Genomic DNA, 25,526 nt, shown 5'->3' with positions numbered 1-25,526 from the left:
GGCCGGTACCGTTCGAGTCCGGTTCGACCCATGCCGAGATTTACGGAACCACCGCCCCGCGCCTGCGCGCGCTCCGCTCTTTCTCGCGAGACCGCGGGTGCCCCGGAACTGGCGGCTGCCGGGAGGTGCACGTGCATCCGGTCCGGTCCGGTTTCGCCGCCGCTATGGGTCGGAACCGCCGCCGGCACAACTGGAAAGCTCGATTACAGCCCGGCACCGCCCAGGGCCCGCCAGCCGCCGAACCCCTGGAGCTGCCGCTGGAGCTGGGAGGTGCGGCGGGACCCGCGGGGTCCAGCGGGTTCGGCTCTTCCCAGGGGTTGGGTTCGCTGGGGCTAACGGGGATGGGTGACTGCGGGATAGGGAGCGGAGAGGTGCCGAGACACGGTGGTATCGTGTCGGTACCGTGTTCTTCTGGTACCTCCCCTGGAAGCGTGAAATTGGGTATTTGGAAGCATCTTACGGGCTTTTGGCATCAGCAACTCTGTTAAAGCAGTTGCTGCACTTAAGGCAGGCTGTGTTAAAGCAGTTATTTTAAATATTTTGTTTAACGTTTGCAGCTTGAAACGTTACTTAAAAAAACCTCCACCTTTCTTGTACTGTTTTTATTATCCACACTTTAGTAATATGGGGTTTTAGTATTAAAAACTATGTATGGAAAAGCGGGAGGCTGCAGGGTTACCCTGAGATGCTCTGTGGCCAAGGCTGCCTCCTGACCCTGCCCGAATTTAATTTTATAAAGCCAATATTTCCTGAGTTGTTGCACAGGTCAAGGAAAATTACCCTTATGGCTGTAAGGGCTCTCAAGTCCCTGGTTTCATGGTCTTTTGCCCTAAGTGATTGTGTGAGATTTTATTTTTTGGCTAGAGGTGGGGGTTGTGTTTGTTTAAAATAGCTAAATTGGGTATGGTTTGTGATTTGGATGTTGAGGAATGTGCTGAAAATAATCCACCTGGCACAGGGGAGTAATCAAACAAATGCTTTCAGATGAAGCAACACTGAAGGGAATCGATGGAAGCAATGCCCTGGTCTTGCCAGGAAAAAAAGCAAAGAAGAAAAAAATAACTCATGTTGTGCAAAAACAGAAAAAACCACTGAGCAAGAAACAGAAGAAAATCCTGCAGAAAGTTTTGGAGCAGAAGGAAAAGAAAAAAGAGGTACAGTGCTGCTTGCTGGTAACTCCAGCTTTGTGACTCCTGTTAAGAGATTAATTAGGTTTCTATTAATGTACAGATAAGGTTGATATTAATAAGCAGCTGTTGAGGTTTCCCTTGTGTGGTGATGCTGGCAATCCCCCTGATATGTGATGAGTTCCTGGTATGAAAAACCAGAGATGGGGCAAGCATTAGCTATCCCTCTGCTGGGTGTTTGGGTCACCAGGAGTTGGGGGAACACCCCAGTTCTGGGTTCTGGTTCCTGGCAGTTCTTTGACCCTGCTCAGGTAGATCCATGTTGTGAAGTACATTGGTAGCAGAATAAATGATGTTATATTTTTAAAGCATTCCTACAGCTTGTGGGAGAAGCTTTGTTCTGCTGCAGAATACGAAACTTGATGCACCCCTAACTCAGCTACTCCCAGTGCTTCTGAAATACTTATTTCCAGCTCTTGTATATTTTCTGCCTGCAAATGCAGCTTGTCTTGCCTTTCTAAAAGCTTTCCAGGGAAAATTTCTGTTTGTTATAGTGTCTAAATAATGGCTTTGGCAAATGGACTCTGGTTTTGGAGGTAGTTGAAACCTGCTGCTGTCTGACCTCCTGCCAGCACAGCATCCCATGTGAGGGAGTTATAAGGAGGCTTCATTGCTCCAGTCCTCACCCCAGCATTTTAGTTCAAATCCATTCTCTTTGCTGTTGTTTGAAAGGTGCAGGTGAGCACTGAAGAGATGAAATGTCAAATCCACAATTCTTCTATTTCTGTTCTGGCTCAGAGCTGAAGTTTTCTGACCATGTAGCAGCAGGAACATCTTTACAACTCCACAACAAGATTTTCCAAAGCACACCTTTTAAAACTCAGGAGCTAATCTTGAAATTAAAATTGTTTCCTAGTGAAATAAGCACTGATTTTGGTTGTTTTTTCCAACTAGCGAGCTGAATTGCTGAGCAAGCTGAATGAGGTCCAAGTTTCTGAGGCAGAAATGAAACTTCTTTACACTACTTCCAGACTGGGAATTGGGGAGCGCATGTATCAGACTAAAAGGTAAAATATTACTTGGAAAAAAAAAAACCATTCTGATTTATCACTGTGGTTGAAAACTTGCAACCTTCTTTGGTTTTTATTGCTTCATTTTTATTTCTTTTCTCCTTACTGCATACAGGTTGGATGGAGTTAAATTATTTTCTATTTTTATCTGATAATATAGTAGTTGTTTTCCCCAGGAGATGTTAGTTAAAATAGGCTGTTCTTCCCTTTCATAAGCAGGCAGGTGACAGCCATATACACCTGCTCTTACAATTATGCTAAACTACAAAATTAGTGGAATAAACATTTACTTTCTTGTATTGGAAAACATCAAGTGGTGCAGCTCTTAGTCTCTGGGTTAATCAAGATTTGTGTTTTCACAGAAGCTGAAATAAATTTAACTACAAATATATCTTTTGATGTTATGAATCTATAAATGTAGAGGAGAATCCAGCAATCAGATCTGCCAAGGTTTTACATAGCAGAGTTGTGAAAACCTCCAAGAATGGAGAACTGGGTTCACATCTCTGGGTGGCTTCTCCAGGCTTCACGACACCCAAGGTTTAGCAGTTTTCCCTGTCTGAGTAGAACTTGTGTTCAGGCAGTGACTTTGATGATACAAATTTTCTGGTTTGTGTGGAAGACATGTCTGACTTGAGGTCCTGGAGAACAGTGACCAAAATATTCCTCTCATGTTGTTGCTTGATTCTAGGATGATACAGGAGCCAGGGACTGTGGTACCCGAAAAGATCAGTAGCATCAGTGGTGCAAATAAGAGGAGGCACAGCTCAGATTCAGAATCAGAGCCTGAGGAAGAACCCAGTAGCTCCGAGGAGGAGAAGGAAGAGCAGAAACAAGAAATCCAGAAGTCCTCGACCAGTGATTTGGATGCTGCTGAAAAGCCAGTGGAAAATGTGAAGAAGGCAGTGGCTAACCAGCAGCCAGCTGGTCCCAGTGTGCCTGTGTGCCAGGCAGCCTCCAGCAAACCAGCTTGTAAGCCTGCAGTTTTCATTCCAGTGGACAGAACTCCTGAGATTCAGGTGAGGCTCTCTGAGCAGCAAAGTGCTTGTCAAAGGGTTGGAGATGATGGTATCTGCCATCAGATGAAGTCATCAGCATGCACTTAATGTCTTTTTGTTCTGGCAAGTTGTGCACACACATTACTGAGCTTTAAACCTGGCTAATGTAGCAGAAGGAAAACTAGTTTTGTTTTAGCATAGAATCATTTGTCTCTAGTTTTAAATGCAGAAGCTATGAGCTTCTTTGCTGGAAAACACTGTGAAGTCACTTTTAGCTCTCCATTATGTCTTGGGCAGCATGGTTTTATTCTAATTGCTGTAAGTGGGGCATTCTGTGCAAGTGGTAAAACTGGCATGAGAGCAGACAAGGCAGAGCTGTGAAAGGAGTTTTTGCTTGAAGTGCTTTATTATAAACTCGAGGGACCTTGAGGTTTCACAAATTAAAGTGAGGGGCTTGCCAGCTGCTTTCTGGGAAGGTGTTCTGATGACTCTAGTTCTTGGAAATGCCAGTGTGATTCTAGCTGGTTTAGAGCTTTTTGAGGCATGATGCTTGCAGGGTTCTTCTTTGTGGGGTTTCTAATCTGAGGTAGGGAACAGTTTTCAGTTCTGGGGAAAACAAAGACAAAGCAGGAGACAAAACAGTATGTGCTTGGTATTATTTAGGAAGCAAGACTAAAGCTTCCAATACTTGCTGAAGAGCAAGTAATCATGGAAGCCATTAGTGAGAATCCCATCGTCATCATCTGTGGAGAGACGGGAAGCGGGAAGACCACCCAAGTGCCACAGTTCCTCTATGAAGCTGGCTATGCCAGGTAAGGGTTGTCCTCTGTATGCAAGAAAGGTAGTGACAGAAATTCAAGTTGAGCTCAATCACTTGTGTTTTTCTTTTGCTTTGATATGACTGACCTGAACCAGTGCAGTGCATTGGTAGTGGCTGAACAGGCTTTTATATATTGTCTAAGTGATAATTACTTAATTCAGAGCTGTCATGCACAAATGCTGTTGTCGTCCTTCTCAGTGTTTCTCTCGTTTAACAGAAAGCCAAACAACTCCTTTTCTTTCCTTCCCCACTTCAGTTCAAATGGTGCTATTGGGATCACTGAGCCTCGGCGGGTGGCTGCTGTGTCCATGTCCCAGCGGGTCGCTAAGGAAATGAACTTGTCACACAGGTGAGGAGGAAAAAAAAAACTGAGACCTTGCTAGGAAAGTAATGCTGAGATGCTCTGTGTGTGTGATAGATTGAAACCAAGACTTGTGCATTGCTTGTTCCATCTCTGGAGGAACAGAAGAATGGTGGGAAAGTTATTAATAGATTCTTCTGGAGTTATCTTGAAAATAATCAAACCCACCACACATGCAGATTTGTTGCTACTAAAGGTTCTAAGTTACTTTTCAGAGAGAACTTGGTGTAGGTAGGATGAGAGAAGTGGTCCTAGTTTGCCTCCCTGTGAGGTGGCATCTTGTAACAGTGAAATAATTTAAGGTGACATTGCAGTATATCCCATCTTCTAGTGTTGTGTGTGTGATGGGCTCTGGGCAGCGGGTGCTGTGCTTTTTGTCTTGTCTTGTTTTAATGTTGTTAGGCTGAAGGCTGCCTCCTGGTCTAAACATGAGTTTTCTGTTTCTCTCCATGCTTCTTCTTGTGTCAACCCTGGTCCTTCCTCCCAGAGTGGTTTCATATCAAATCCGATATGAAGGCAACGTTACAGATGAAACACAAATCAAGTTCATGACAGATGGTGTGCTGCTGAAAGAAATACAGAAGGTGAGTTGGTGTCCTCAGTGTTATAAAAAAGGGAACTATTTTGTATAGCTAGAAAGAGAGGAGAGTTGTTTGGTGTGGATTTGTCGGCAGCTTTCCAACCCAAAATCTCTTTCAGCACCAGAGATGTATGGAATCTCAACCCTTTCTATTCCTGCCCAAGTCCTTAAGCATTAGGTTATCTTGCTGTGTAAAATGAGAGCAAGGAAGAGACTCAGGAATTAATCTGCTTCGTGTAAGGTAAAGGCATTAAATTGTGTTCAAATATGTGGGAGAGACTCCAGCTGTGAGGGTGGGGAGACAGTGTTAGTGTAGGTTGGCTTGAGTTAAAGATGGCCTTGGGTGAAGCCTCATGTCATGATTCACTCTCTCCTCTCAGGACTTTCTGCTTTCAAAGTACAAAGTCATTATTATTGATGAAGCCCATGAAAGGAGCATGTACACAGATATCTTGATAGGCCTCTTGTCTCGCATCGTGCCTCTTCGTGAAAAGGTGAGAGAAGCAGTGGGTGTGCTGGGGAGGGGGGTGTTAAACATGGAGAGGATTTGTGTTAGGAAGGAATCTTGTGATGTGGAAATGGATGGAAATCTTACAGAAACCATGAATTAATGCTCAGATAATGTGTTTGTCTTTCTGTATGATGGAAGAAGTGCACAGAGTCTACCAAAAGGGGGACTATTACATATCAATGCCAACAGATAACTTGTCAGACAATATCCAATTAATTTTAGACTGGTGGTGCTGCAAGATGTGTGTAATTATAATTAGGAGCTTCTTAGAAAGCAAGAGGCTTTTTGTTGTGCTGGAACGAGCTGCCAACAGCTGTGCTTGGGAGGAGATACTTTTGGGGAGGCATCCTGAAGTGTTTGCCTCTGACTGATGCTGGGCAGTGCTCAGCATCTGCTTTTGTTTTACCTATGGATGGAGGGAAAATGCAGCAGTTTAAAGGTGGGTTGTCATCAGCACCAGGACTGCCAGCCTGGGTTTTTTTGTACTTTTAAGACCTGTTACTTTTGAAGCTGTGTGTATCCTCTGTCACTTGACACAGTGCTTTAAGATTTTTGAGTGCTTTGGAGCAGAGACTTGTACTCAGTGCTGCTAATGGTTCTGGGTCTGTGTGCTGCGTGGCTAACTTGCCATGTGCTTTGGGACATGGCATAACTCTTTTTTTGTGTCCCTGCAGAAGGGGCTGCCCCTGAAGCTGATCATCATGTCAGCAACCCTTCGTGTTGAAGATTTCACTGAAAACAAAAGGCTGTTTTCTGTTACACCTCCTGTTCTTCAGGTATCGTTCTCCTTGCTGGGCTCTGCACCAGATGGAATGGCTGAGTACAGTGAGGTTTCCTTTATAAAATCAGTGTAAAAGTGGGGTCACTGTAGTCTGTCCAGTTGGTCCTGAAATGTATCAGATACAAATTTTAAAATAGCTTTTTTGATTAGACTATTGTTTCTTCTGGGACTTTATGTTTTTCTTTCCACTTTTATCAGAAAACTGGCCCAGCAGAATCTGATTACATTGAAAAACAGTTACAGCTCAGGAGAACAGAAAGCCTCAACCTGACTTTATGGTTTTGTGGTGTTCAGGATAGACAACACCGTTAACTTCTATGGGGCTGGTGTTTTGTAGGCTACCTAAACCAAGAGTTGAGCAGGCTGAGCTTTTCTAGTTCTCCCACAATGTGCTGGAGTTATAAGAGCAAACAAACCAAGTTTGGTATTTCCTCTCTAGGTAGATGCAAGGCAATTCCCTGTAACTGTTCATTTTAACAAGAGAACTCCCCTGGATGACTACAGTGGGGAGTGCTTCAGAAAGGTGTGTAAAATCCATCGAATGTTGCCCCCAGGTAAGGTCACTGCAGAGAACCTCTCAAATTCTGAATGCTTAACATGTCTATAGAGTTTTCTGGGTTGTTCTTTTAGTTAATTTTTGGGGTTTTTTTGTTTAATGACTGCAATGATGTATTGTGTGTCCTTTTACTTAGAAGGCTTTTCTTCTGGAAATGGCCTTTCAGTTACATCATAGTGTTAGCATGCTTGTTCTAGAAGACAGATGCAGGGGAACATTTTGTTCCTGCTTGTTATTTCACAGTATATTCGGCCTGTCTTTTATCAAGAACAAGATCTGAAGCTTTCCAGAGTGAAATACTGAGGCTGAGTTTGATTTCTTCTCTTGCAGGTGGGATATTGGTGTTTTTAACAGGCCAGGCAGAAGTTCACTCTCTCTGTAGAAGGCTAAGGAAAGCCTTTCCTTTCAAAAAAAACAACACTGCAGGTAATGCTACAGAGTAAAGGACTGTTAAGCTTGGAATTTATCTCAGTGAGAAATAAGTTGGCTTTGCACCTTAAAAATAAGAGCTTTTATTTAAAAACCTAAAAAACAAGGGATGAGGAAAGGGGTCATTGTGGATGATTTTGATCACTGATTGTTAAGTTTGTGCTGGTTTGAGGTTGGGGAAAAGGTTTGTGGGTTATACATGCTCAGCTGTATTCAGTCATTCCTCTGGCTGGTTTTGTAGGAGAAGATGATGACAAAGAAGACTCAGTGGAAGAACTCAGAAGATTTAAGAAATCAAGGAAGAGGAAGAAAGTCATGGTAATGTGTGCTGGCTAGAATTTCTCCAAGAGGCAGGAAGCAGCAGGTACCTCCCTGCAAAAGAGTCCTCTTGTGTGGCTGTGTTTCTCACCAGGCTTTTTTAAGACTTGCAGGAAGCCTTGTGGTCTACACATGTCACCTTTGACAAGTCCAGTAATTGCCTACACTGCCAACTGCTGCATTATGAGTGCTAAAATGTGTTCTTGGGTATTATGGGCAGGAGATTGGTTTTGATTGAGTATTGACCAGTAAAACTGTAATGGAAGGAGTCCCAGACTTGCTGGCTTCAGGGCTGCTCATCATCTCACTGCTCATTACCTATCATTGGGACTGATGCATCTGTGATGAGGGGTGGTGTTTGGCTTCTGCCCAAGTCCTACATGCACTTTGCTAGCAGATATTGATGTTTCAGATATTCTGTCTGCTGACATTGGGTCCTGGTAGCTGAAGGGACCTGAATTAAAGAAATGTTGCCCTTTCCTACTCCTCCAAGTGAAGAAGCTTGGCTTGGCACAAAATGTGGCTGAAAATAGTTGGGTTATTGACTCACATTTATCAAATGCTGAACCTCAGCTCTGAAGTACAAATGAAAACTCTCTGTCACCCTCAGGTCAACAAGTGTTTGGAGTAAGTGCTCAGCTTTGCTTTTAAAGCAATAAAAAGTGCTGTTTGTGTTTCTCTCTTAATGCTTTGTGGTCTTTTTTCCCATCTTTCTTAGACACTCCCCAAAATTGATCTGGACAATTACTCTGTTGTACCAGTGGATGAAGGAGATGAAGACAGAGATGCTGAAACTGATGATGATATTGCAGGGTCTGATATCGACCTTGATTTAGGAGATGGAGACTCAGAAGAAGGTTTGGCACTTAGGAAATAAAAATTCTATCTCTCCTGTCACCTGTGAAATGTGTGACATGGGCTAGTGGTCCTTTGCTAAACTGGTGTGAGAGCTGGAAATAACTTTATGATAACTGGTGTGTCATGAAAAAGCTATCAAGATTTTCCAGCTTCAGCTTTGTACCAAATACTTTGCTGGTTTTAAACCAAGTGGTGTTTATGAAGACATTGTTGGGGCTAAGCCTGGAAGTTGATTTGTTGTCTGTTTAAGAATCTTTGTTTGTTTCTTCACAGATGAGAAATCAGATTCATCCCTTCCACTCTATGTGCTCCCTCTCTATTCTTTACTAGCACCTGAGAAACAAGCAAAGGTGAGGGATGTTTTGTCACAAGGAATAAATGATCCTTCTAGATATGTGTGATCATTGTCTGAAGTCACTTGTGCTTTGTGACTTAAAATTTCCATCTTGGACTGTCCATCCATGAGCAGAGATGAATGGCCCAGTGGGCAAGTTGGGATGGGGTTGGAGCAAGCCTTGCTTGGGTTGGGATCTCCCTGGTGGCAGCTCAGCAGGCTGGGAGAGATGAACAGTCCTGCAGCATGTTGAAGTTAGCCATGGCCACTGGGCATGTTGGGATCTTGCTGCCAGCAGTTCATACAAATTCTTTTATTCCCTCTTGGGCTTCAGTGGTGGCAGCAAAGTGTCTAAATACAACTCCACAGCTGTGCTTGCTTCACTTGGAGCCCCTGTGGATGTTTCTGAAGGGTTAACTGAGCTGGGTAGAGAGCTCCAGAGCAGGAGCCAAAGAATTAAGTCTTCAGTCTCTTGGGTTTCACTTGCAATGCCATATGTGTTGTCATCCCTTTGCAGTCCATCCAAGTTGACTGCCTGTCTGTTTTCCATTCTTGGCTGTGCATTTCACACACCCATCTGTTTCTTGTAGGTATTCAGGCCTCCTCCTCCTGGCACGAGACTGTGTGTTGTAGCCACCAATGTGGCTGAGACATCCCTTACCATCCCTGGCATCAAATATGTGGTTGACTGTGGGAAGGTCAAGAAACGTTTCTATGACAAAATTACTGGGGTTTCAGCTTTCAGAGTCACCTGGATATCTCAGGCTTCAGCTAACCAGAGGGCAGGAAGGGCTGGCCGGACGGAACCAGGGCACTGTTACAGGTTAGCTACCTGCTTGTGGTGGAGAGGAGTAGGAGAAACAAAAAGCCCATCAAGTGAATTTGACAGCTTCCCTCATCCTGCCACCCTTTTCACAAGGATCTCCTGGTGCTTGAAGCATTTGGGGTTTGTCTGCTCTTCATTCAGATAGGAGAGGTTAAGCTGAACATGAACTGTCACTGATGGTGTTTGGGAGTTTTGCTTCTCGGGGGCCTTTCTCATACTGAAAACTCTTATTTTGGTGGCCACATCAGCATGGATGCCACTCCAAGCCAAGGCAGCTTTTTCTGAATATGGCAGTATGCCCCAGCCATGTAAATAATTACACTGTTATGGAAATAATACCCACAACTGTTGGTGGTTTGTTTTTTTTTTTTTAATCCCTTGCCAATTTTTCATGTGTGTGTATTTTGAGTTAAGATTACTTTTAAGACTTTAAGCAGCTTTTCTGGTCCTCTAGGTTATATTCCTCAGCAGTCTTCATGGACTTTGAGAAATTTTCTGCTCCAGAAATAACAAAGCGACCAGTAGAAGACTTGATTCTGCAAATGAAGGCATTAAATATAGAAAAGGTGAGGTGTTGATCATCCTTGTAGTGCAGCACTCACAAAATTGGTTGCCTCTAGGATCCAGAAACAAACACAAATGTCTTTTATCTTCATTGCCTGAAGCTGTGCCTTGTGTTAGAAATTAGGATCCTGGGACTTGATTTTAGTTCTGCAAAATGCAAAAGCTGCTGTGAATTCCACCAGGGCTTAACAGACCTGTTTGTTCTGGTAATAAGAGCTTTCTTGTACTCGTAATAGTTTAAAAAAACCCTGTCCAAACAGAGGTTTTGTTTGGAGATACTTGAGCCCTTTCAGCAAGAACAACACTTAAATCTTAGAGCAGCCTGCCCTAGGCGGTACCTGCAGTCAGTGGCAGCTCAGGGTGATGCTGGTATTCCTGTTTCCTTATGTTTTTGTTCTGAGAATTTCCTCCCATTATATGTCCTTTCCTCTCACTCCTGGCAAACATCCTAAATGCTTTCCTTTGGTATACGTAACCAGAAGTGAGGGTTTCACTCCCTTCCAGGACTTCTGACTGTGTTCAGACTCAGTTTTTCAGTGGGAGTCTGATGTTCTGAGGGGCTTTATTTTTTTTTTGTGCCTGTAGGTCATCAATTTCCCATTCCCAACACCACCTCCAGCAGAAGCCCTTGCAGCAGCTGAGGAATTGCTGATAGCCCTGGGTGCCTTGAAGGAACCCCCTATGACAGGAAGGTAATGTCTGTGGTCCCCCACAGATTTTGTTTTAGCACCAGTTAGCGAGGCAGTGGGCACTGTTGTCCTCCTGCCTGCTTTTCCATCTCACATCTGAGACTGTACATAGGCTGGCATCATTTTAAGTAACTCTACTTCACCTGTGTTTGCTTTGCTGACCCAAGGTGTGTTTAGGTAGGGAAAGAGTGTGGTAGGAGTGCCCCATGGTGGGTGGGAGCTGCACGAGGAAGAGGAATCTTTCCTTCAGCACATAACAAAATCTGAGAAAACGAATGAAATCAATTGGGCTGCCAAAACCAGAAAGACAAACTTGTTCTAATGTCAAAGTTAGTTCACTACATGGATTTTCTCTTCCTCCCTCAGGCTGAAGCAGCAGCTGGCAGCAAAGCTGAGTTGCCCTATTAGTCCCCTGGGCAGGATAATGGCCACTTTTCCTGTAGCTCCCCGTTATGCCAAGATGTTGGCATTAAGCAGGCAGCACGACTGCCTGCCCTACACCATTACCATAGTGTCTGCAATGACTGTCCGGGAGCTCTTTGAAGAGTGTGACAGGTGAGTGAGCTTGACAGCCTGACTACAGGATGTGTCACCTTGTCACTGCTCTCTTGGATTGAGGCCCCTCTGCACATAAGAAGAGTATTAATTTATGCTGGTTATTTCTGGTTCCTTTAGGCCAGCAGTAAGTGAGGAAGAGACTGTGAAACTGAAGGAGAAGAAAGCAAAGCTTTTACAGATGCAAAGGATCTGGGCTGGGCAGGGGCAGATGAAAAAGCTTGGAGACCTCATGGTGATGCTAGGTATTCCCTGCACTGTTCACTTAAAAGCCTTCTCCTCCCCTCACCCTGAGCCCCCAGCTTCACACCACCAAAAGCATCCTTATGCTATAGGACCAAGCATCCTTATGCTATAGGACCAAGTCCAGCAATATTATTTTCAAGGCTGTTTGTTCTCTGGGCAGCCTGGCCAGTGTCCCAGGCAAATGGCAAGTGGGAACTGATCACCCACACATCGACCACGACAATTCTGCCCCACAGTTTGGGTTAATTAAGAGAACTGTCTGGGGGCTGAGTTGTTTTCTCCACTTGACTGTTCACCTCCAGGAGCAGTGGGGGCCTGTGAATATGCTGGGTGTACCCATAAATTCTGTGAGGAAAATGGGCTCCGAGCCAAAGCCATGCTGGAAATCAGGCGCTTGAGGGGACAGCTGACAACAGCAGGTGAGTGACTTCTTAGGGGCTGTTTGTCACAGCCTTTTGGGTTTTTCTTTTAATTATTAAATTTTAACTCGCCTTTTCACCCCTGCAGTGAACTCTGTCTGCACTGATGCTGGCCTCTATGTTGATCCAAAGATGAAGCCCCCAACAGAAGCTCAAGCAACTTACTTGAGACAGATTGTGCTGGCAGGGCTGGGGGATCACGTTGCCCGCAGGGTTCAGGCAGAAGAGCTCCTGGATGAAAAGTGGAAAAATGCCTACAAGGTAAACAGCTTGAATTGACTGAATCCAGCTTCCCTGTGTGGCAGAAAGAGACTGCTGTGCAAAGCCTGGGCTTCTGGCTGGATCACGGAATTTAAGATTCCAGTGTTGTAATTTTTCTAGTCCTCATGTAGGAATTGCTATAGCAGAGCTAAGAAGTAGCATTAGTCCATCTTGCAAAGTGCTTGATCTCTCTAGAGAAAGTGAAGCAGAAAATTATGAGGTTATTAAAGACCTCCGTTGCTTAAGGAAACCAAATAAATGTACATTTGAGACTGAAATTAGATGCAGTCAAGGAACTGGATTGCCAGTACTCTGCTTCAATCTACTGTGTTTTCTTAAAGACTCCTCTCCTGGACGACCCAGTGTTCATCCATCCAAGCTCAGTCCTCTTCAAAGAGCTCCCAGAGTTTGTGGTATATCAAGAAATTGTTGAGACCACAAAACTGTATATGAAAGGTGAGCCTGGTTCTGCTGTACTCACAGGGCTGCTGGCGAGTGGCAGCTCTGGGCAGCAATCCCTCATTCAGGTGTTTTCCCTTCCTAAGGTGTGTCTGCAGTTGAACCTGAGTGGATTCCTGCTCTGTTGCCACCATACTGCCACTTTGGGAAGCCTCTGGAAAATCCTCCTCCATCTTACTGCCCTGAAAAAGGCCGGGTTCGGTGTCACAGGCCAAGTGTCTTTTGTAAGTATCTCAGGAAGTGTGGCTTGGTAGTTTTGGCTGACAGCTGCTCTGTAGTTATTGTAATGTTGCTTTTAACAAGGCTGTCAGGGACTAGAAAGGTCAAGCTCAGCTTGGGATGCTCAATAGAGCCTAACAGTGGTTTGAGTAGTTCCATTAGATTTTTAAGTATTAGCATTTTCCCATTAACATGGGTATTTTATGCCCATATGCTCTCCAAGGGAAGGAGCAAAGCTGGCTGGGTGGTGGCAATCTCCATCCTCTCCAGGTTTTTTAGCACCTGTGTTGTCACATCTTCCTTGGAAGTGTACCCTCCTCTTTGAGCTTTTAGGAGACTCAGTGTCATCTTTCTTTCCAGATCGAGTTAGTTGGCAGCTCCCTGCTGTGGAAGTTGATTACCCAGAAGGTATTGATCGCTACAAATACTTCGCCAGGTTTCTGCTTGAGGGCAAGGTGAGTGTGTTCCAGCTGCAGGACTTCCCTGATGTTATCTCAGGAAGTTTTCAGCCCAGTTTTTGGAGAAGAGTCTTGCTTTCGTTGTGTTTGTGCCCATTGCTCATAACTTGCTGGTGACTGGAGGAGTTTGTGGCAGTTGTTGGGGTGGGGAAGATATCTTTAAAATTCAAAACAGCAGGAAAGTCAGCATTTGGTTAAAAAGAGCCCCAAGTTTAATTCCTGTTTTTGCAAAGAGGAAAAGCTGTAGCTTATGTTTTTGTCCATTCTGAGAAACGAGTCATGTAGCAACCAGTCAGGATGAGACCAGGATGAAGACCTGGATGGGGTGGTAATGAAGGATATGGGATGGACATCTATAATAATCCAAATTAATTGATGATTGTGTCCACAGAACAATTAATTTATCTTGTTCATTATATACTCCTTATAAAAAATCTCACAGGTCATTAAAAAGCTGAGTTCTTACACCCGGTGCCTGTTGTCCAGTCCCCTCATAATGCTGAAGACATGGTCCAAGTAAGTTGTTAAAAACAGGTTTGCCTTCTCCTTCAAACACGTTTAACTTCCTTTTAAATTAAAAAAAAAAAAAAAAAAAAAAAAAAAAAATCAATGCTGGGAAGGGCGTTCTAGATAGTGATCTTGGCTGTACCTGCAGGGAAAGGAAAACGAGTTTTCTTACCAAGAAAAATTGTGTCCCAGGAGAACTGTGTGATTGTGAGGGGCAGCATAGAACACACAGAACCTGCTGGTCACACTGACCTCTGCGGGTGGCTCAGTACAAGTAAACTGCTCAGGCATTTAAGAAACTCTCAGATGAGCACTGTTGCTTCCCTTCATTTTCTTTGCAGCGTGGACAATGTCTGTCTTTTTTTTGTTGTTGTTTTTCCTTTTGTTTTCAAATACATACTTCCAAAAGATGATGTTTTTCTTCTGGCTTTGATTACATCTGTGGACTGGTGACCCTCATAATGCTGTCAGCAATTGCTTCTATTTCATTCCCTCTTTGCCCTCTCCTGTTTCCCAAAATCTTGCTATGAGTTTTCACAGTGTTGATAGATGCAAGGATTTTGAAAGACTGGTAAAAGTGATTGATGTTACAAATTGCTATCAAAGGGCCCCACAATTACAAAATATTTTCCTTTTTTAGTCAGTTCAGATTTTAACTTGAGAACCATGGATTCCTTTTTGTTTTGCTGTGTGCTGTGCAACTCCATAGCCCATGACATGTCTCTGTGTTCAGAGGTCATGTATTTCTACCTCTGTTTAGTCTTTTAAAATTATATTTAAAAGTATGAACTCAGGTAAACTGAGTGCTGTATCACTTTGCTAAATTGCACTAATAGATATTGTTTTACTTCACCATTTTGTTTTGGATTGATTTAGACTTCAGCCCAGGACAGAATCCCTCCTGCAGGCTCTGGTTGCAGAAAATTGTGATAACCGTGATGCTTTACTGGCTGCGTGGAGAAAAAATCCTAAATGTAAGTGTTCTGTTTGCATAATTATTAATCATATCAGTGCAGGCTTTGTAGTACCTCAAACACTACTGAACTACAATTTAAGAAACAGATTATTTCACTTGATTAAGCTCCAAATGTTTGCTGTTATCTTAGCAGAAACAGTAATGCTCTGTGTTTGGTTATTAGGAAGAACTGGAGTTCCCTTCATGTAGAAAGCAACATTTGTATTCTAAGATTTTTTTTTTTCTGTTAAAATATTTTATTTGGGCTTTTGAAAAATTAGAGTATGATGGTCCTGTCAGTGGATACAGGAGGGTTTTTTTTTCCAGGTAAAATGGATTTTGTTCAATATTAGGGTACCAGATTATAACAGCTCTTTATTGAAGCAGCAGTAAATTGATGCAGTGGTGGCTTTCACAGTAATTCTCCCACACTTGATACTTTCATATCTGCACACAGGGGTCCAAGCTCCAACAACTGTCCCAGTAATGGAAAATTGGTTGTTATTCTCAGCCTGCAGGCAAGCTGGCACCACAGGACCTCATCTTTCCAGCAAAACCACTCCAGTCCCTGCTTCTGTACCTAATGGCTCCTGTCTTTTATTCCAGATTTGCTCACAGCCTATCGTCAGTGGATCCCTGAAGCTATGCATGATGAGCTAGCCCAGAAGTGGCCACCAGTAGCACTGTGAGGTGCTTGACCCTCTCACTGATGGACTCTATACTTTTCTCCAAGATGTTTTGAAAGACTGAGTTTCCTTTGAACTCCAGTGACACACAGATGGTCTTGCTAACTATTAGTAATACCTTTTTGTAAGCAAACTAGGTGTTACTCTGGTTTTCTGGGACACCCTTTGTGTTCTAGAAGACCTACAAGCTGGTTTGCTGGTATCTTGTAATATTAATGTTTGGATAATTTTATCCATTATATTTAACAGACTGATTTTTTTACCTGAGTTTTGCTTTGGACTATATTAGTCGTATGAACTATAATAAATATGTATAGCTCTTGGTTGGGCTGGGAGAAATGTTTTCAGTATGGGATGCTGCAATAAGCAAAATTTCAGGGAAGAAAAAAAGGAAAATATTGACCATACGTTACCATTGTGGCTCTTGGGGGGGAAAGCGGGCAAGAGAAAACGAAACTTAAGGGGCCCTGAGGGGTGGGGGAAGGAAGGAAAAAAAAAAAACGAAAAACGTGGAGATGCCGGGGATTGAACCCGGGGCCTCATACATGCAAAGCATGCGCTCTACCACTGAGCTACATCCCCTATTTGTTCTGCGGCTTGTGTGCAGCCTTAAGATCCCTGCTGCACCCCGTCCGCTCCCCGCAGTGTTGTTTTATCCCGGTAGTGCCTGCGGGAGCGTCCCGGGAAGAACGAGCAGCTCCGGGTGGAGCCGGCCCGGCGGGGCGGGAGGCAGTGGCACGACTCGGGTGGAATGCGGGACGTGATCCAGATGTGTCCGTCCTCGTTAGTATAGTGGTGAGTATCCCCGCCTGTCACGCGGGAGACCGGGGTTCGATTCCCCGACGGGGAGGTCATAACTTTTTTTGTCCCCCTTTGCCGTTTTTCGCGTACGTGCGCGGGGGCTTCTCTGTGACGCGTGGGCTGAACGCCGGCACCATCCTCCGGCAAAGGGGCCGCCTGGGGAATGGGGAAGAAGTAAAGCAGCCAGAGCTGCTTTTTTATGCCAGGGGAGGGGGGTTGGGGTCCGCCACTCCCCAGGGTGTCATCTGAGCACCCCGTTACTGCTGCTGGTATGTGGGGGTTGCCTGGGGTGCCATCCCTGCCCCGCGGAAAGCGGTGCGAAGAAAGGGGAGGCTCTGAGTGCCCCAGGAAGCAGTCGCTGACCCCATGTGGGGAGGGCAGAGCTGCGGGAGGCAGCGGCATTTAGGGGTGCACTGGGCGGGGTCCTATCTGCGGCCAGGGGAGGCTGTTGTGCCGCCGAAATAGCTCAGTTGGGAGAGCGTTAGACTGAAGATCTAAAGGTCCCTGGTTCGATCCCGGGTTTCGGCAGGGCCGTTTTTTTCTTACACCCTGAAGCAATCGGTCCGGTCCTTTTGCCGCCGAGCGCGGCCCGGGGCTGCGGTCCTTGCGCAGGGTGCGGGGCGGTGTTTGCGGTTGTTACTGCAAGCGGTGTTGCCAATGAAGATTCTGGAGGAGTAGCCGCTTGCATTGGGGGTGTGAGAGCCCCTTCCCCACGGCCGGTCTCGGGAATCGGGCGGCCTAAAAAGGACACCTCGTAACCTGTCCTCGTTAGTATAGTGGTTAGTATCCCCGCCTGTCACGCGGGAGACCGGGGTTCGATTCCCCGACGGGGAGGTTACCGCCGCTTTTTCTCAAAATTATTATTTTTTTCCTGCGCGAACTTATTCTGATTTCCAAACTAGTGAAAAAAGCAGAGTTCTGTGCGCGCGAATCCAAAGTGTTGCTTTTCCGAGCTGTCTGAGGTTGAGGCGCAGCGCTCTTGTGCACCGCTCACAGCGAGCCCCATGGCTGCCCCTGCACCCCCTGCCCGGGGGGGTCCCCCACAGCCCCTCGCTGCTGTCCCGTCCCCTCACATCAGGGGGAGAAGAACGGGGCGGGCAGGCAGGTCGGTGGCAGGCGGGTCACAACACGCTGGGCAGGGGGATGTAGCTCAGCGGTAGAGCGCATGCTTTGCATGTATGAGGTCCCGGGTTCAATCCCCGGCATCTCCAGAGGAGCCCTACAAAGCATTTTTCCTTCCATTTTTTTTTTCTTTCCTATGGATTTTATCTAAGCTTGAGCACCATGAGTATGGTGCCCAGTAAGGCCCCTGGTTTTCCGGTGGCACAAAATGCCTTTGTTTTGGTTCACTTGCTTCTCCTCTAGACTACGCAGACTCTCGAGATTCCGCTGTCTCCAGGTATTCCCTGGCCTAACGCCCTGCAGATGTGGAGCAACTTGAAGGGAATAAGGAAGCACCAAACCCTGCAATGCTGGCCTGACACCTCTCCACCCCAAAGCCTGGCAGAGCTGGCAGTGGGCAAACCTCCAGTTGGCTTAGAGCTGGCACAGGATCTCTGCACCACATTCGTAGCCCAAGGGAAAAGCACAGAAATTGGGCAGGATTCCTGCATTCCCTGGCTGGAACAGTGCAGGAGCTTTGAGCTGGCTCTGCAGTGCCCACTCACCTGAGCTGGAGGCTGGCAGGCAGTGGGACCCCTTGGCAGTGGGACTGGGTTTACTGGGAGCTGTCTGGACGAGGTCTCTGGAAACTCTTTTCCTGTTTTATCTCCTTGGGTTGGCCAGCCTCACATGATTCTGGCTCATCCAGAAAACTCCAGAGAACCAGGAGGGCTGAAAGGCATGGAACAGAGAGACCAAAGCCCATGTAGAGCTTGAAACAGCTTTTATCTACACAGCTACAGTTGATCTGCACTGTTCAGTTATCGATGCCATATCCAGCTCTCTCTAGTAGATGAAATGATGAAATGACATTTCCTGCCAGTGGTTAAAATGCTCCTTGTGCTATTTATTTACTGGTGTTACTTGTTATTTTGAGCCACACTTTTGGCTGCAGCACTGGCTAAGTGTGAAGTTCCCCATTATAAATGGCTCCCTGGGCAGGATCTTTCTGGGCAGCTGTACTTTTGGAATAACCTTCACAAAAACAAGAAAGAGCCAGTTCCTCCCCCAGAGAATTTGTAATAATAGGCTCAAAGTGACAGACTGTTTGGCACAGGAAATCAGTATTTGTCAGTGTATTTGTCAGGTTGTGGTCTTTAGCACCAACAGGCTACTGTTCCCCAAGCACAATCATAGCAAGGGGTACTCATACAGTGTCAGGAAAAACAGAAATTGGCTTTCTGTTTTTTTTCTGTTCACAGAAAGCCCCTTCCTGCACAGGGAAGCATAGTTCTGCAAACCAGCCACACATATTTAGAGACACTGTTGCATTAGGTCTTCAAATCTGCTTTGCCATGTGAATATAACACAAACCTGAACCTTTAGGGTGTGCTGCTCCACCATCTGATTCAGACACCAGGTACAAACTCACTCAGGATGCTCGGGGGTGGGCTGCTTACCCTAATTACATGAAGACCAGAACTGTAGCAATATGAATTTCTTGGAAATCAATATGATTTCCATCTTGTCACAAAACACATAGCTATGTGCCTTTTCAGCTATTTTCAGACTGGTCATGAGTGTTCACTCTGTAACTAAAAGAATAAGCTTAGAGTTCTCATTCGCTTTCAGATGAGGGAAGACTTGAATTTGAAAGGCTATTCCAATCATAGACATTCCAAACATTTCTATGTTTATACACCTCCAAACACACACAATGACCACGATTCTAAAAAGAGAAGAAAGCAAAAGACTTTTGTGGATTTTTTTTTCCCTGCAATGCTGAGTTTTAATACAAGCTCAAGGCACCAGGGCTGAGAATGGTCCCCAGAGCATTCCACTTCTGTAAAAGCTCCATGTGTCAGGAAAACACAGGCTGGTTTCCCTCAAACCAATCACAAAGCTGTTGCTGGGACTCTGCTCCCTTCTCACTGGTGTGCAGCCCTGGGTGTTATCTGTGTTTGTTGTTGGTTTAGGCAGGATTTTGCAGGAGGAGTGAACCAAATGGTATCTCATGAATCATGCAAACAAAGGCTCATTTTGTCCACAGCTATGCCCTTGAATTGCTGTATAGTTTTGACTAGGACAGCACAGGAGCCACCAAGAGATCTACCAGAAAATGCTCTGTGAGAACAAAGTAAGAAACAGGCATTATTATTTCTGATTGATCTTACCCCAGGGGCCTCAGTCCTGATTTATAAACTCCTTTGTATCTCAGATACACACTCCACTTTATTAATGCAAAATTATATATATAGATATATACTCACTACATCTTGTGCAGCCACCTGCAGCACTTGGATCTCTTTGTCCATCAGGCCTTTTCTGTCTCTCACTCCACCTCTGATCTCCATTCCTTAGGAGTCTTGCCCAGCCTCAGCCTCTGCCCTTCAGCCTGCTCCAGCCTTAGGCCTCATCAGGCATCCTTGCAGCTTTACAGCAGTTTGACAACAAGTTATTTTCCCCATCTGCTCCACAGATCACAGTAGCACAGAGGGCCTGACACAAACCCGTCTGTGGCCTTCATATGTCCCTCAAGGTTTGTGCCCTCTCACACTATCCTGGAGGAGGAAGAACGTACTTCCCCACCACTTCTCTCCCTTTAGTACACTGGAGACTTTTAAAAGAGAAATATGTGTCTTCCTTCAGACTAAAAAACCGTCCTTCTCCTCACAGGCACCTCAGAGCCTGTCTCTGGCTGGGCCCATGGGCCGAGCTGCCCTCGAGGCCACAAATTGAGGAAATGCTTTTGAAGCAGAGACTCAAAGGTAGGGACTTAAATCCCCACAAGAACTTTTAGGCACAGGGGCGTCTCTCAAAGTCCAGACTGCTCGGCTCGCTGAGGCACCACAGCCCACCTAGGCCCAGGCCAGACTCCCCTCCGATGGTTCCACTCCGGGATTTCCCCTTACGCTCTCCCTGCCTCTGCCCGCCCGAGCCTCATCGCTCTGCGTAGGGCTGACTCCTCCGCGCCGCCGGATCTCATTTCCTTCCACCCGAACAGTAGAGCTAGGGCGCGCGCGCGCTGCCGGGAAAGTAGTTCCCGGCGGAGTGATTCAGATCGCAGGGGCGGGGACGGAGGAGGTTATATAAGGGGCGGGAGGGGAATGGGTGTCGTAGTTGGAGGTGTGTGAGAGCCGCTTATCCGTTCGTCATCGGCTTGGCCTGAGAGCCCCGCGGTGAGTGCGCCGTGCCGCGGCTTCGCCGGACTCTCGCGGGGAAAGCGGAGGCCCCGGCCGCTTGCCATGGCAGCGACAGGGGTTCAGTACGCTGGATGGTCGGACGGGAGATGTGTGTGTTTTTGGGGGGCGGGGGAAAGGGGTTGAAAAGGGTGGGGAGGGGCTGAGGAGATGGCGGGGTGTGGGCGAAGCGTTGGCCGGGACGTTCCGCTGGTCGCTAGCGGCAGCACCGGAGGCGGAGATGGGCGGGAGAGCGGAGTGAGAGGAACCACCGGGAAAATGGCGGCCGCGCAGGCGCAGGGAGCCTTCAAGATGGTGGCGGGCGCGCGCGCCTTGGGCGGGAACGGCAAAGGGCGGTGGCCCCGCCCCTCGACGTTGTGGGAGGAGCCTCCGCTGTGACGTCAGCGCGTTCTCCCGGCGGTGCGCAGCGCTGCCCCGGGGAGCGGCGGCGGCTCCCGATGGGAGGGCCGGGGGTTGGTAACTAAAGGGGCTTTTCCTTCTTCCAGACGAAAATGCAGATCTTCGTGAAGACCCTGACAGGCAAGACCATCACTCTGGAAGTTGAGCCCAGTGACACCATCGAAAATGTCAAGGCTAAGATCCAGGACAAGGAGGGCATTCCCCCTGATCAGCAGAGGCTGATCTTTGCTGGCAAGCAGCTGGAAGATGGACGCACCCTGTCTGACTACAACATCCAGAAGGAGTCTACTCTGCACTTGGTGCTGCGTCTGAGAGGTGGCATGCAGATCTTTGTGAAGACCCTGACAGGCAAGACCATCACCCTGGAGGTTGAGCCCAGTGACACCATCGAAAATGTCAAAGCCAAGATCCAGGATAAAGAAGGCATTCCCCCAGATCAGCAGAGGCTGATCTTTGCTGGCAAGCAGCTGGAAGATGGGCGCACCCTGTCTGACTACAACATCCAGAAGGAGTCTACTCTGCACTTGGTGCTGCGTCTGAGAGGTGGCATGCAGATCTTTGTCAAGACCTTGACAGGCAAGACCATCACCCTGGAGGTTGAGCCCAGTGACACCATCGAAAATGTCAAGGCCAAGATCCAGGACAAGGAGGGCATTCCCCCCGACCAGCAGAGGCTGATCTTTGCTGGCAAGCAGCTGGAAGATGGGCGCACCCTGTCTGACTACAACATCCAGAAGGAATCCACCCTCCATCTTGTGCTGCGCCTGAGGGGTGGTAACTGAACTGGCCAGTTGTTGTTTGCTTTGAAGTGAAAGTTCCTCTGCACTTGTTCATTCCAATAAAGCTGTTGCATCCACTGAAGTTTGTGTCTCAAGTTATGTGAACAACTGGTTATGCCATTAACCAGCTCTAGTTATCTAATAAACTATAATTAGCCAGCTTCCACATACAGAGGGGTTGCAAAACTGCCTTATGCAAGGCTCACCCATCCACAAGTGTAACTAATCCCTGTGCCATGGTTTTCCTGTGGTTGTATAAGTGTTTTTGTAACTAGGTGAAGCCCTGGCTGCCCTTCAGTGCCAGCCTGCAGGTGTTGCCCAGCTGCTGGGGTTGTGTAAGCAGGCATTTGTAACGTGAAACTGATTGTTTTTCAGCTGGGAGGCATTGATACTGCTGCTGGGCTCCGTGATTGCTGAGTCCTGGGGTTCTGCATTCACAGCAGCAAAAGGATAATCCTACACCAGCAGTGGGAAAGCATCCCTGCTGATCCTGCTGCCTTTGCATCTGGGGCTAGAGGAGTGTTGTGGCCCCTGTGAGTTGTCACCAAGCTGTGGGGTAAACTTCATTTTCAGGAAAGTATTAAGGAAATTTCCTAATTCCAGGTACTCTCTAAGTTTCCTTAATTCTTGGAATGGGCTTTCACTCCAGCCTTGCAATATTCCTGAGGTACAGGTGTCAGGGAGCTGTTGCCAGAGGCTGTAAAACTACAGGCTGAAGAGAGGTCTGCAGTGAAACAGGAGGTAAAAACCTTGCTCTGAGGATCAGGAAACAAAGGTGGGAGGCTGGAAGTGTACAAAGCCCAAAATGTCCCAGACAAGTGATGTGACCTGGTGGAGCAGAGGTGTCAGTGGTGGGACCTCAAGTGATCCAGCATTGTCCAGATGGGAAGGGTGGGATAACAGGAACTGCCTGCAATAATACCAAATTGTTAATTGAGAGAGTGGTGGAAGATGCCATTAGTGCCCTGTGAGGAACAAGTTTGGATGCTGAGGATCTGTGGTGAGAAATCTTTTGACCATCACTGAGCCAGGTAAGAGTTGGTGTCTGCCATCACCAAACCCTGGAGTGTCCCCGAGGGGACAACCTGACCCTACCTGTCCTTGTGTCACCACCTGGTTGATGCTGTTGGGGTGGGACCTTCAATGTGGTGCTGGTGCAGTGACCTCAGCTGAGGATGGAGAACCCTCAGTTGATGTTCTCACTGCTGCATCTGAGTCCTCAAGAAACACAACAGGAGGTTGGGGCTGTGTGGTTCTGGCCTCTTGGGTCACGGGAGTTGCTGCTGAGGAGTTGTGCAGCAGTTTTGGGTGTGCTGTGTTGGAGCTCTCTGCCTGTGGGTGGCTGACCTAGTTCAGGGTGGGTGTTTCTGGAATGAAGGGAGCTCCTCTTGCGTAAAAAAGGAAAGTGCAGCCTGGTTATGTTTTCATTGCTACTTTGGCTGCCTGTGGAACTTTCCCTTGGAAACGTGATGATCAAAAAATAAAAATAACTGGGAGCACTTCTGAGGAGAAGAGCTTCAGGAGGACACAGGGACACTCGGTGTCAAAGCCTACATGAGTGCAGTACTGCTTTACAAAATAAAATTCTTTTATTTTAAATACCTCAGACACCTGCAATGCTGTGGAAATGCACGTGGGCCTGGAGTGACATCCAAGTGGCTGTGCTGCATCCAGGCAAAGCAGAGAGCTTGTTGGAGAGGAAACCTGTGCTGTGGTTTGGGAGCCAAGTTTAAGCCTCTTCCCTTTGCGGGGCTCTGCTGGGTTTGATGAACTTGATGGGGTTGTTAATGGTGCAGTGCAAACGCTTCAGGGGACAGCACCTGAGCAGAGACCACAGCCTGGGTAGGGTAAGCCAGAGAACTGCCACGTTTGATGGGAACAGTAAAGCATTTAATTAACATGAGAGATGCCTTTTGTACTAACCAGGAAAGTACGTGCTGCCCTGCTTCAGGTACCGCAGCGTTCACTTGTCCTGCAGTGCCTCAGGGTATCTCCTGGATGTTACTTGGATTTGTTGACTTTGGAAAGAAAATGCCTTGCACAGCATATTTTTTTCCAGCAAAATGTTCTGAAGTAAAGAAACACCCAGCACCTACTTTGTGCAGGGGCTGGAAGCATTGCTGTGGGTAAACGGGGCATGGCCAGAAGCTGCCTCTGCCTTGGGGACCTGGCTGGGATTGAACAGAGCTGTGCTAATTGCTGCAAGTATTAGAAAAAGGTCTAGAATGGAAAAAAACAATTAAATGTAAAGACACAAGTAGAGGTGTCTCACCAAGGCAAAGGCTTTGCTAGCAGTCAGGTCCTCTGTACTGGCCTCATCCTGGGTGGGAGCCATGGCCTTGTGTCTCCTGTGGTGCCCAAATATCATGTCAAAGTTATTTGCTTAATAGCTTATGCTATTAAGTCTCTCTGAAGCCTTCTCTTCTCCAGGCTGAACAACCCCAACTCTCTCAGCCTGTCTTTCATCACCTCCATGGCCTCCTCTGGACTCCCTCCTACAGCTCCTGTGTCCTTTTAGTGTTGGGGGCTCCAGAACTGGATGCAGCATTGCACAGGGTGGGGGTCTTAGCAGAGAGGAGGGGAAGAATCCCCTCCCTCCACCTACTGGTCACACTGGTTTTGATGCAGTCCATATATTTTTATTTATTTATTACCTTTGTATCTTTATCTATAAAGTTTATTTTAAACTATTTATATATTATTCTACTTTTATAGATTTTATCTATTTATATCACAGACTCACAGAAAGCTAGGGATTGGAAGGGACCTCAAAAGACCATTGAGTCCAAGCCCCCTGCCAGAGCTGGGTCCCCCAGCAGGTCACATAGGAAGAATCCAGTTGGGGTTTCGATGTCTCCAGGGAAGGAGACTCCACAACCTCCCTGGGCAGCCTGTGCCAGTGCTGTCATCCTCACAGTGAGGTTTTTTTTTTTCTTATGTTTATTTCCTTATTATTTTATTAGTTTATGTCTTTATTATTTTGTTTATGTTTATTTTCTTATTATTTCCGTGGAACCTCCTATGCTCCAGCTTGAACCTGCTGCCCCTTGTCCTGTCATTGGACATGACTGAGATGGCTCCATCCTCCTGTAGCTCACCTACCCCTTACATATTTATAAACATTAATGAAGTCAGGCCTCCTTTTCCTCTTCTCCAAGCTGAAGACACCCGGTTCCCTCAGCCTTTACTCATCAGGGAGATGTTTCACCCTCACTGATCATCTTGGTGGCTCTTCCAAGCAGTTCCCTGTCCTTGAACTGAGAACTGGACACAATATTCCAGATGTGGCTTCACCAGGGCAGAAAAGAGGAAGAGAACCTCTCTCGACCTACAAACCCACCAGTATATATATATAAATACATAAAAAACATATGTGTGTGTATATACTGTATATATACTGTATATACTACATGTATTATATACTATATATGCTCTATATAGATATCTGTCTATATAAATATATTGTATATGCTTTCTGTATCTATGTATTTTATCCATTTCAGCGCATTTACCTATTAACACGACTTTACACCCGTACCCAGAGCCCCGCATCACAGCCCCCCCGCATCACAGCTCCCCCAGTCCCCCCCGTATCACTCCCCCGCCCCTCCCGCACGGCACGGGAGTGGGTGTGGCCACGAATGACCACGCCCCCTGCC

General features: G+C 46.5%; 2 protein-coding genes and 5 non-coding genes across 7 annotated transcripts; 6 read left to right on the top strand and 1 right to left on the bottom strand.

The window, feature by feature from the left end:
- Window positions 1–121: 121 nt before the first annotated feature.
- Window positions 122–15,909, top strand: DHX37 (DEAH-box helicase 37). The gene is made up of 27 exons (XM_030460444.1): window positions 122–270; window positions 985–1,154; window positions 2,082–2,194; window positions 2,889–3,216; window positions 3,859–4,007; window positions 4,272–4,364; window positions 4,864–4,960; window positions 5,337–5,450; window positions 6,142–6,243; window positions 6,688–6,802; window positions 7,135–7,230; window positions 7,475–7,551; window positions 8,270–8,408; window positions 8,683–8,759; window positions 9,334–9,566; window positions 10,024–10,135; window positions 10,719–10,825; window positions 11,189–11,377; window positions 11,498–11,622; window positions 11,926–12,042; window positions 12,131–12,303; window positions 12,645–12,759; window positions 12,849–12,986; window positions 13,342–13,436; window positions 13,882–13,955; window positions 14,823–14,920; window positions 15,508–15,909. Exons 1-27 carry the CDS (start codon window positions 165–167, stop codon window positions 15,588–15,590), a joined length of 3,435 nt encoding a protein of 1,144 aa, XP_030316304.1. The 5' UTR covers window positions 122–164; the 3' UTR covers window positions 15,591–15,909.
- A 188-nt stretch (window positions 15,910–16,097) lies between these two features.
- Window positions 16,098–16,169, bottom strand: TRNAA-UGC. Its single transcript has one exon. It is a non-coding gene; the product is annotated as a tRNA-Ala (tRNA).
- A 196-nt stretch (window positions 16,170–16,365) lies between these two features.
- Window positions 16,366–16,437, top strand: TRNAD-GUC. The gene has a single exon. It is a non-coding gene; the product is annotated as a tRNA-Asp (tRNA).
- A 406-nt stretch (window positions 16,438–16,843) lies between these two features.
- On the top strand, window positions 16,844–16,916 carry TRNAF-GAA. Its single transcript has one exon. It is a non-coding gene; the product is annotated as a tRNA-Phe (tRNA).
- A 234-nt stretch (window positions 16,917–17,150) lies between these two features.
- Window positions 17,151–17,222, top strand: TRNAD-GUC. Its single transcript has one exon. It is a non-coding gene; the product is annotated as a tRNA-Asp (tRNA).
- A 305-nt stretch (window positions 17,223–17,527) lies between these two features.
- TRNAA-UGC lies at window positions 17,528–17,599 on the top strand. The gene has a single exon. It is a non-coding gene; the product is annotated as a tRNA-Ala (tRNA).
- Window positions 17,600–20,573: 2,974 nt separating this feature from the next.
- UBB (ubiquitin B) lies at window positions 20,574–21,949 on the top strand. Its single transcript, XM_030460833.1, has 2 exons — window positions 20,574–20,668; window positions 21,175–21,949. The coding sequence occupies exon 2, from the start codon at window positions 21,181–21,183 to the stop codon at window positions 21,868–21,870; it is 690 nt and encodes a 229-aa protein (XP_030316693.1). The 5' UTR covers window positions 20,574–20,668; window positions 21,175–21,180; the 3' UTR covers window positions 21,871–21,949.
- Window positions 21,950–25,526: the final 3,577 nt, after the last annotated feature.

Source organism: Calypte anna, chromosome 15 (assembly GCF_003957555.1).
Source record: "Calypte anna isolate BGI_N300 chromosome 15, bCalAnn1_v1.p, whole genome shotgun sequence".
Taxonomy (NCBI): domain Eukaryota; kingdom Metazoa; phylum Chordata; class Aves; order Apodiformes; family Trochilidae; genus Calypte; species Calypte anna.
Note: the sequence above shows the minus strand (reverse complement) of the source record. Positions and strands in the feature narration are given on the sequence as shown.